At 42.2% G+C, this 11,844-nt stretch overlaps 1 protein-coding gene across 1 annotated transcript; it reads right to left on the bottom strand.

Annotated features, from left to right (window-relative positions):
- Positions 1–1,449: 1,449 nt before the first annotated feature.
- On the bottom strand, positions 1,450–11,644 carry tekt1 (tektin 1; the record flags this gene model as incomplete). Its single annotated transcript, XM_084308669.1, has 7 exons — positions 1,450–1,609; positions 3,693–3,889; positions 5,816–6,041; positions 7,434–7,580; positions 8,432–8,560; positions 9,823–9,988; positions 11,455–11,644. The coding sequence occupies 7 exons, from the start codon at positions 11,642–11,644 to the stop codon at positions 1,450–1,452; spliced, it is 1,215 nt and encodes a 404-aa protein (XP_084164795.1).
- Positions 11,645–11,844: the final 200 nt, after the last annotated feature.

The raw sequence follows: 11,844 nt of genomic DNA, 5'->3' as shown, positions 1-11,844 counted from the left end.
TATATATATATATATATATATATATATATATATATATATATACATATATTATGTTTCAAATGCCCGAGTTCAATTTGGATTTAGTATCACCAGGCGTGCATAAGAACAGATAATGATATCTACTGTAATTTACTGTACCTTTTTATTTTCACCACAGTGCAACCATTTTGAAACTAATTTCAGATCTAATTGTTGCTACATGCTAACAATAGGGAGGAGAAACTAACTGCGTTTCAATATTTGTCAAAAACGTTACCTTTTGTGGCTTATTATCCCGAATAATAAGTTATTGAAATAATTCATTCAGAACGCTGAACTTTGAACCCCCACAGTATCTGACAGGAAGTGTAGTTCGGAATAATTACAACGCTGATCCACAGCTATGCATCCCCTCAACAAAATGTCTGCAAAAAAACTACAATTCCCATGATTCAAATTTTCCAAAATGGTCGCCGTCTCGGTCTTGGAATAGACTTCAGCAAATCAAGAAGTTAAAACTATCTAATGGCACTTTTGCTAAACTAACGTATTGATGATAATATATTCTACATGCTTTTGTGACATGTTAGTGATGTTAATACTTGAAAACGTTTGGTTAAAAAATGGCAAAAAATATGCAACACTCTGAAAAATATTGATTTATGACCATATGCCATTTTTGGGTCGGTACCGACCCCGTCGGGTGGAACAGGTTAAGGGACCAGTTACTTAAAACAGATTTTCCCAAAAAATTTACCCATTTTATAGCTAATATTCCAAATGGTAATTTTCCATGTTTGTCTTGTACCCAATGTCATGGCATGATTAAAGAGACATTTTATTTACAACCAAGTACAGGTAGGAGTATCGCTGTTAGAGGCCGGATCACCTGTAATTCTGATTTTGTGGTTTACTTGCTTAAATGTTCTTGCAACCTTTACTATGTTGGAAAAACAAGAAGACGTTTTAAAAATCGAATTTCTGAGCACAAATGTTCTATAAGAAGAAATGACGAGAAGTCTTCAGTTGCAAGGCACTTTAATAAGTTAGGACATGATATTTCTGGCTTAAAATACATGGGTTTAGAGCAAGTCTTGAGACCACCAAGAGGCAGTGACAGAGACAGGCTCTTGCTACAAAAGGAACGCTTTTATATTCACTTTCTGGATTGTTTAGCGCCTAGAGGCCTCAATGAGGAAAATGTTTTGACCTGTTTCATTTGATTATTTTATTTCATTCGATTGTTTATTAATTATTTTCATTCATCATTTTTTATATTTATAATTGAAAGACGGCTACTATGGGTCATGAGTGTTTATATTTCAGTAGTTTAAGATGTAGGCCTACTCTGTATAATATATATAGATATATCTCTTTGTGATTTACACGCTGCTTTTTGATTTACATGCTTCTTTTTTATTTACATACTTCTGAAAAGGTTGTGCTTGTAAGCACTAGTCTTCTGACCAATCAGAAGTTCTGTATGACAATGGACTGTCGGAGCTGGGTGCAGATGACCTCGTCGATGTAGAGTGAGATTGACTTAATCTTGATATTCTCCTGCAGAATCAGCTGACAGCTAACCAGACTCTTCTGCTCCATCTCTGACAGGGCCATCGCTTCACGCATTCTAGATAGGATGGGAGGGAGGGAGAGAGAAAATATGATATACCTGGGAGGATAGGTAGAGAAGTCACTCTTTCAACAAACCTCCAAATACAATGTCCTGTTGAAATGGATTGATTGTATTAACAGATTGCAGAATGGGTACAATACAGTACGGCTCAATACACACAATTGTTAAGGGGATGCAGACCAGAGAAAGACTTTCATCTTGTTTACATCAGGGTCCCCATTTTCAATTCATCATAACATATATTACATACATGATGACATACAGATAGACAGTACTGTTATATCCAGACATTTATGACATACCAGATCTACAAATATACAGTACTGTTTAAGAGTACAACGCCTGTCATATAGACCCTGGCGTTGGAAAATCTGATTAATAGACAGAGTTTCTAAGAAGAGAGTATATACATTATATACATTTGAGAGTATATACATTTGAGGGGGAAGAAACTACATTGGAGGCGGGTGGGGGGTTGAGTGGGGACTGTACATTGGAGGGGGTGGGGGGGGGAACTACATTGGAGGGGGTTGGGTTTGGACATTTACAGGGGCCAGTTTCGAATTGCAGCCTCCCGTAGGTGCTCTTTAAGAGCGGTTTTGAAGGTGGGTAGTGATTCACATTCACAGTTTTAGGAGTGAGGTTAAGCAGTAGTCTGACCAGTTTGTTTTGTGATGTTTGTAATCTTGTTTTTAGTGCCTTTGAGGTGCTTTGGTACCATGAGGTGCAGGCATAGTTGTAGTACCCTTGAATGAGTGGGTATTCTTGTTTACCCGGGAGGAGATGCGGTACAAGAATCTTGTTCGTTGGTTGACTTTTTTTATTACATTGGTTACATTTTGTCACAGGAAAGATTTGCATCTAGGATGGAACCCAGGTATGTAATTTCATCTTTCCTTGTGACAATATTGTCACCCACTGTAACAGAGAAGCCGTTGGTCTTGCTGAGTTTGTTATTTGATCCGAAGAGAATGGACTGTTTTACCCAGGTGTAATGATAGTTTGTTATCAGTGAGCCAGGTGCAGATTCTGCCGAGTTCAGAGCTGAGGGCTTTTTCAACCTGCAACTTGTCCATGTCCGAGACCAGCAGTGAGTGCTGAGTCGTCCGTGAACAGGAACAGGTTGCAGTCACAGGCTGATGACATGACATTTGCATAAATTAGGAAGAGTAACAGTCCTAAAATGCTTCCTTGTGGAACACCACAGTTCACTGGGAGGGGGGGGGGGGTAGTGTACCGTTTACCTCCACCATCTGTTCTCTTCCCTCCAGGTAGGATTGCATCCAGCTCACTGATGTGCTATCAAAGCCAATTGCTTTTAGCTTGTCAATCAGAATGGAGTGATTGACAGTGTCGAAGGCCTTTTGTAGGTCCAGCATGACCATGCCACAGTATTTGCCTGCGTCCACATCTTGTTTGATGTGGTCGTTCAAATATAGAAGGCATGTGTCAGTGGAGTGGGATGTTCTGAAGCCAGATTGGAATTTGTAAATTAGATTTCCACAAGGTACTTTTCGACCTGTTCGTATAAAGATTTTTCCATGACTTTCGAGATGGAGGTAAGAATAGAAACAGGGCGGTAGTTGCCTGGGTCCAATTTGCTGCCCTTTTTGTGCAGGGGGGTTACCCTCGCAATTTTGAATTATTTGGGTACGTGTCCCTGTTTTATGGAGAGGTGTATTATGTGTGTGTGACTGGGGTGATGGCGGCTGCTGAGACTGAGGAATTTGGAGGGGATATTGTCATGGCCAGTGGCCTTGTTAGGTTGGAGGGCGCTCAGTTTTTTGTGTACCTCAGCTGTTGTTACCATTTCAAGTTTGAAATCATCTTTGCGGACCCCTAGGTTATAGTAGTAGGCTAGGATGTGTTCTACCCCAAAATTCCCTGGGTGGGAGAGTAGTTTATTTACCAGTGTTGTGGCTATGTTTGTGAAGAAAATGTTTAAGTAATTGGCCACATCCAGCTTGTCTGTGGTGAGGGTGTTTTCTGTCTTGATGTTTATGTTTGAAAATCTGGTTTTAAGTTTTTTACTGCAGCCTGGTTGATTATTGATCCCTTTAGTACACCCTGTCCTTACTTTCTGATGTGAGCGCTGATCTGCTGGACCTCAGACAGCAGGCGGGCCTGTGCTTGGTCGCGGCACCGCTCAGTGGCAGGTCTCTGGCTTCGTGCAGACAAGCGGGCCTGGCCCACCTTCAGAGGGATCTCCCTCTCAGCTATGGCCACCTGGAGAGCCTGCATGTTCCTCTCCTGGCTGCCAAACTCAGATAGAATCTGGTGGAGGGGAGAAGGTGTCACATCAAGCAACACTGCAGACAGATGTCTGATGACTAACACATACTGTAGGGCACGGTACCAGACTTCTGTGGAAAAGGTTGACCTATGTTGGTCACTGAAGTGATTATGTAAAGTCACTCAACACTTGAGCTGGCCTGTTCTATTAGAGAAGCAGGTTTGTGACCAAAAGGTCGCTGGTTCAATCCCCCAGACCAGCAGGAAATATCTGGTCGGAGAAGTGAATGAATACCTCTCCCATCCCTCAATACCAACCGCTGAACTGCCCTTCAGAAAGTCACTTAACCCCCAACTGCTCCAGTGGAGTTGCTCAGTGGCCAACAGTGTCAGACTGTTGTTGTACTGGGCAGCTTCCAGGTGTGAATCGAACTGTGAATGTGACGCAGGGGCGTAGCTGAAAAAGCATTTGTGCTCAGCGAACCTACCTTGGGAAAAGAAAAGTTAAAAGAAAACACAAAGAAACATGTCATCTAATAACACTAGCTCTTAACACATTCGGAGCCAACCACGTATATATATACGTGTTTCGGATCCAACGCTTGACGGCCAACCACGTATATATGTGGCAAGGTTGTTTTGGCTTTTATTCCATTGTAATATCCTACTCAATGTCACCGAGCGGCACTGCAGATTTACCCTACTCTTGGAATTCGGAAAATTGCATTACCGGCCAGATCCTCATAGGGGCGGCCTCGATAATGCAGTGTTCCCTGTTACAGATAGGTGTTTTTAAAAGAAATTTATTATGAATGGGCTTTTCTGTTAGCCTAAAGCTATGCGTGTAGCCGATGGCCTGGAATAGTTTTTGGGACGCTGAATTCAGTATGCAGTAAAGGAATATATCATCAGCCAATGGACATATCGATCTACCAGATGGCGATCCATAACTGGGAAATCCTTTTTGGGATCCAACCGGCCACAGGTAAGAGCGATTTGACGTCAATTACAGCCCGATCGGGCCTTGCTCTCATAGCCATCCACCCGGTCAGCGAATAAGGCTACTGAGGCTAATGCCGTTATTGGTAATCAATAATCAGAAACGACGTCCCCCGCCCCCCCCCCCCCCCCCCCCCCCCTTTCATGGATTCATGGTGGACCATGATACCGACACTATGCATTTTGAGTTTTAGCTCTAGCTTGTCTTTTTTTTTTTATATTTTTTTTATTATTGCAGAACAAAAAGTTATTAAAAGTCAGTACTCAACACACAATGCATAATGAAACTTTCAGTAAAGGTGGTTATAATATATGCAAGTACAGAAACAGGATAAAACAAAAATAGTCTATAATAACATTTTAGCCGTATACAGTGTATATCCAACGAAATTACAATTATATAAATGTTAGTATATAATATACCCCTAATACCTATTTTCTAAAACCCTACACACATATGCTCCAGCTCAAACCCCCCCCTCCCAGACCCCCTCTTGGATAGTACCTCCATTATCCCTCACTCCTAACCAGACACCACCATTATAAGCTAGCTTTTATTCTCTCCACCACTTCTAACCACATGCATTTTGAGTTTTAGCTCTAGCTTGTCTATAGCCGAAACGCCATTTGATTTAACGTTATTAGCTTAGCGCCCTATAACTCGCGTTCCAGGAAATACCCCAGAACATTCTGCTATAACGTTCATATTCACGACGCTATAAAATGGGAACGGATTGATGAAAAAATTATTTATTTAAGGCATATTGAAGGGACGGTTGATAGTGTCAATTGACAATGAGAATGGACCGATAGCAATAATATAAAGTATAGATTTAGCTCTACAAACAGCCTCACGCACAATGAAAGTTTATTTTGATATGCTGGCCGTATAGAGTGGGATTAGACGGATCCCAATGGCCCCAAATGTGTTAACAACTATTGGGTTTCCTAGGTTAGCTCAAAATCTACCTTGGCCAGGTGGTCTTCCATCTGTCTCTTGGCAGTCTTTGTCTCCTGGATCCTCGATTGGAAGGCTGAGGCTGTGGCCTGGAGTTGCCTCTGCATGTCTCCCGCCGTCTGTAACAAGAGAGCCTCCACCAGGGCCTGCAGGGATAGGGAGTTGGTTTTCTCCTGCTCTGCTTTGGCTATGTTGACGTCTGTGAAGCTCTCCCATTCCTCCGGGCTCACCACCATGCTGGGGGGGGGGGGGGGGGGGGGGGGGTAGAGGTGGGGAGGCATTAGGAATGACATGTATATCTGGGAGAGAAATGGAAGGAGAGTGTAGCCATAAGAGAAGAACGTGATTAAGAAGTTGAAGAACTCAACTGCAAAACTAATGGAAGGAAAGACTGGTAGGTGCAAGTGTGATGGAGGTAAAGAAAGACTTGTAGGTGCAAGTGTGATAGAGGTAAAGAAAGCCTTGTAGGTGCAAGTGTGATAGAGGTAAAGAAAGACTTGTAGGTGCAAGTGTGATAGAGGTAAAGAAAGCCTTGTAGGTGCAAGTGTGATAGAGGTAAAGAAAGACTTGTAGGTGCAAGTGTGATAGAGGTAAAGAAAGCCTTGTAGGTGCAAGTGTGATAGAGGTAAAGAAAGACTTGTAGGTGTGAGTGATAGAGGTAAAGAAAGACTTGTAGGTGCAAGTGTGATAGAGGTAAAGAAAGCCTTGTAGGTGCGAGTGTGATAGAGGTAAAGAAAGACTTGTAGGTGCAAGTGTGATAGAGGTAAAGAAAGACTTGTAGCAGGTGCAAGTGTGATAGAGGTAAAGAAAGCCTTGTAGGTGCAAGTGTGATAGAGGTAAAGAAAGCCTTGTAGGCGCGAGCGTGATAGAGGTAAATAAATAGAAAAGAAACAGAAAGGGTAGCCTACTCCCATGCCCTAAAAATGGTGGAGGAAATAATTAGAAGCAGTACACGGCTGACCCCTTCTGGACATAAGGGAACAAAGCCTCTATTTAAAGTCCAATATACAGTCCATAATGGCCCTGCTCCTTTACAGCCATGGAAGAAATGCTTCCTTTGAAAGCCCTAAAAGGTGCTCCACTGCCAGCATTGTATCCACTTTGAGTTGCGTTTGGTGGCTGCGTCCAGGCTCAAGAATCACCCAGGTTAAATCCTTGATGGCTGACACGCATGTTCGTCCTCATACAGTGCATTGAATAGAGAACTTAAGCTGATATTGGTTGTTGTTTTCTGGTGTACTGACTCACGTAACCCCCCCCCCCCCCCTCAAAAAAATAATGAATAAATGAAAAAATCATATAATTCTAACATACTGTCTGTAATTTGTGGCTGTACATAATTTTTTTCCTGAGTTCAGTGGGCTGGACTTGTAGCCTGTATTTGTTCCAGAGCGTTTGTTGATTGCTCTGATGAGCTGTACAGCCACGCTTCCCCTTTGTTCCCCTCCTCTAAGTCAACACGTTCTGTGGAGCAGGTAGAAAGGCAAACGGTCTTGACCCTAATAGCGACAACGTTTGTGGTAGACTGTACAGTAAACTGTTTAAGTAAAAGAAAGTGTAAAGTGATAGATGAGTCAGTAACGCTTGATAATATAGTTTTCCGATTGCATAAACACACTCGTAATGTACCTCAGCAGGGTGATGTTGGAGTCTTTGGGCTTTAGATTGTTGTCGAAGTCGCTGTTGGCCATCTCAGCACAGGAGTCGTCGATGTTCAAGGCATGGAACTTGTCGTTCAGGTCCTTCTCTAGACGGTACTTGGCCGATCGATTCAGTCTGGGACAAGTATAGATATACGTTGCACACACTCACCTAGGTTTGTAAACTGAAGATGTGCTAAAGACAACAGTCATGTGCATGGCTCAATTCAGCAAGTTGGAAGTGAGCTGGTATGGTAGCAAAATTACTCATCTATAAATAAACTTTTTTCAGTGGCTGAAACATTTTGTATGTATTTCCAATGGACGGGCACAGTGCTGATGAATCTCTATAATATTGCTATATAAACCAAACCCCAGTGGTGGAAAGTAACTAAATATTTTCACTCAAGTACTGTACTTTTCCGAGCTACTTGTACTTGTACGTGAGTAGTTTCATTTTAGGGAACTTTATACTTTTACTTGTATAGAAATATTGTACTTTTTACTCCACTACATTTATCTGAACCCATCTGTTACTAGTTACTTTGAAGAAAAGGTTTTTGCATAGAAAACATGGCAAAAATGTAAGAAGATTATATACTTTCACATTTGAAGCCTGTCAACTTCAAGAGGACGTAAGCAGCATAACTGGATCACATACCACTTTAACATAACCTTTAATCAGAGGAGCATAACTGGACCACATACCACTTTAACATAACCTTTAATCAGAGGAGCAGAACTGGACCACATACCACTTTAGTTAACATAACCTTTAGAGGCCAATGGATCGAGGGTTGAATGGTCCCAAGCACTGGAATACAGAAACGTCATGTAGAATGCACTTATACCTTAGATACTAATACTCAATAGCACATACTTCTCTACATTTACCAGAGTACTCGTTTATCTGGGTATTTCTACTTTTACTTAAGTAAAAGAACCGTGTACTTCTTCCACCACTGCCCAACCCAACCCCTCCCATACCGTATCTGTTCAGTGATCTGCTCCAGTGTGCGTTGCAGCAGAGAAGCAGCACTTTCGATCATGTCCCTCTCCTTCAGCAGTTGTCTCTCCACCTCGTCGTGCATCCTATCAGCAAGCACTCGATTCATTCTGCCAGGCAGAGAGAGGGCATACAGTACTTGTGCAGTGGAGAAAAAAAACATAATACCAAATCACCCCTCATGGCCTCCCCTTAATAGATAGATAATTTATTATCCTCCTTAGAGGAAACGTGTTTCTACAGCCTGTGCACAAGAAGATTAAAGGTTCAATATTATACTCCTTTTCAACAAGTTAATATAGTTCTCTGAGGTCCCCAAAACGGTATATTTTTACCTTTAATCAAACTGTCAAACTAGGCATTGCATATCAAATATGACTCAAGATCCAGCTATTTCATATCCTACTGTACTTCCCACTTAAATTGTTGTCAGAAACATATTTTAGGTAAAACTTTAGGTAGAAAAGGCTGTTTTGTATGTTTCACACACAAATCAAGGACCACGCATTGCAATCAGCTTTTGGTGTGACATCAAATAATCTGACTAGTGACTAGGTTGTCTTATTTCACAGTTTGTGTGTTAGTAGGCCCAAATGTATGTGTACAAGTTTTTCATAATATGGGACCTGTGTGTGTGTGCTAAGGAAATGAGATAATCGATTTTTCAGCCCGCTTCTATAGCGTGCATAAGTACACATATACTATCGATAATCTAGCGTTTATTTGAAAACGATTCATAAATAGGCAGAAAAAATACGTTTTTTGTGTATTCCAGAATATTCCAGTAAAGGGCGTTTATCACAGCAATATTTTCCTGAAACTTTCAAAAAAACGAGTTTTTCAAAATGGTATAAAACGGAAATGAACAGATAAAAAACAATCCGTTTCGACAATGTTGACTGCAAACAAGTCATTGATAAGCGACGGCCAGATTAGACACATAGCCATAATTTAAGATGTAGTCGCAAATATGAGAGCGCTATCATTGAAGTGGACGCTGGCACTCAAGCGCTATTTCTGGCGCCCCCTGCTGGCACTCAAAGTGTTAAGAAACATCCATCACTCAAACCAACACTAAACATGTGACTGGGCAGTGATGGCAGCAGAGGGCACAGCGATTTTACTGTAGCATGGTTTTTATTTTTTTATTTAATTTCTTTTTACAGATCAGAGATCTGTATCTGCGGCCGGATGGGAGTAGAGTGAAGCATGGGTTCAGGGGGTGGCTGGGGTTGTGTGCTGCTATGGTGACTGCTTTTTTTGTGTGTGATGGCAGTTTCAATGAGGGCTCTCTCTCTCTCCTCCTCCTCCTCCTCCTCCTCCTCCTCCTCCTCCTCCTCCTCCTCCTCCTCCTCCTCCTCCTCCTCCTCACCTTTCTTTCAGGCATTGTATGGTAGTCCCTAGAGGTTCAGCGCAGGCCTTCAGGGCTCTTTCCGTGCGGCGTTTGAAGTTGATGAGGATGTCGATCTCCACAATGATCTCCTCCAGCTTCTGTGCCAGCTCCTGCCTGAAGAACTTGATGTCGCTGATTCGCTGCTCTGAACAATATACACAAGCCCACCTCATTGAACCTCACCTTCAACTTGACCACCCATTGGACCTGGGTGATGCAAGACATGCCTGTTTTTATTCCATAGACAAATACAAACCCATGATGAAATCTACCTCCATACTGGGTTGGGCCTCGTAGTAGGGCTGCGTGTAGCTTATTGACAGCGGAAGAGTGCAAGAATGTGACAATGTGACCATGTGACCGCGGCAGCGCGAGAGAGCGGCAGTGCGGAAATAGGCTGTCTATTGCCATTCTCTAAGACAAACTCTAACCTTAACCAGCTCCTTAACAGCGCCTAAACTTAACCCTTCTAACCTTAACCAACTCCGAAACAATGCCTAACCTTAACCTTAACCATGCCTAACCTTAACCTTAACCATAGAAAGAATATTGACATTCTCTAAGACAAACTCTAACCTTAACCAGCTCCTTAACAGCGCTTAAACTTAACCCTTCTAACCTTAACCAACTCCGAAACAATGCCTAACCTTAACCTTAACCATGCCTAACCTTAACCGGCGAAAGAATACACGTTAAGAAAAAAAAAAAAAAAAAAATTGAAGGGATTCGAACTTGTAATCAACGGACCGCAGGACCACAGAACCGCAGCGCTGCCAGGTGAGCTAAGCTTCAAATGAAAATCATCGGCGATTACGCCTACATAATGCCGCAAGCTCTGCCGCTCCCGTGCCTGCCGCGGGGCGTGTCGCAGCCAATCAGGGAAAACGCGGAAGCACTCGGGCGCACTCTTCCGCTGTCAATAAGCAATAAGCAGTAGGCGTGCATGGCAATAAGGCTAAACTGTCATATCATATTTTTGTCTGTGACTTAATTTTAAAAAAAAATCGTTTTTTATAATACTGTGACTTAAAAATCTATTGTGTCAGTGGAATTGTGTTGCTAGGGAACTGGTTAGACAATAGCTGACAGTAAATCAAATGTAGTCCGTTCTAGAATGTATGTTTGTTTTTGCTTTTTCAAATTCATACACACAACAAATAAGAATAAACAATAGAAATCAGCTACAGACAGTTACAAGTTGACACACAATGGTCAGATATCATTTTAAATGCAGCAAAAGAAGGAAGAAACTTCACAGTCAGGCATTCCAGGTGTTGGAAGCATCAAATGAAAAAGCAGTTTTTCCTAGTTCAGACCAAACTCGAGGAAGCCTACTGTAGGAACAAACCAACCATTTGAACGTGTAGAATAGGCTCCAAGATTCCATTTCAACAGTGTTGTGATGTAAGGGGAAAGTATACCAATAAGGGCTTTAAAATAAACAAATACCAATGATAGCTTTGCCTTTCAACCAGAGGGCCATTCAACCTTGTTTTTGTTATCAAGTTGAAACGGTCTATATAGGGTATATGACAGGTGGATATGAATAGGTTTGAATCTGAAAAAGTAGGTATTCCTGTGTTTTTTCTGCCTAATCACACAGTTATTTACCCAGTTTTTTGTTGGCATCCTGCTGCATGTGCGTGGATGCCCTGTCACTCTCCTGTATCAGCCTCTTGCTTTCTGCAGTGAGAAGCTCAGAGCGACTTCGCTGCATCTCAATATCCACAGGGTTGACAACGCTGGTCTGCCACCCCTGTTGAGGCAGGGACTTGTGAGCAGGGCCCCCCAGACGAGACATTCTCGATCACCTAGTCTGAGCAAGGAAGGAAGGATGAATGAATGGATGGAGCGAAAATAATGTTTGTCCTAAGCAAGGCCAAACAGCAACAGCAGCTAAGCTAATACAGTGGCTGTGCTTCCCATAGGTTCTTAGGTTTATCTGGGGGGTCAGACTGGGGTGAGTGAACAGAGTGTATGTACTGTACAGTACTGTATATT

Source organism: Notolepis coatsorum, assembly GCF_963971535.1.
Source record: "Notolepis coatsorum genome assembly, chromosome: 1".
In the NCBI taxonomy this organism is placed as follows: domain Eukaryota; kingdom Metazoa; phylum Chordata; class Actinopteri; order Aulopiformes; family Paralepididae; genus Notolepis; species Notolepis coatsorum.
This window is presented reverse-complemented; position numbering and strand designations above follow the sequence as displayed.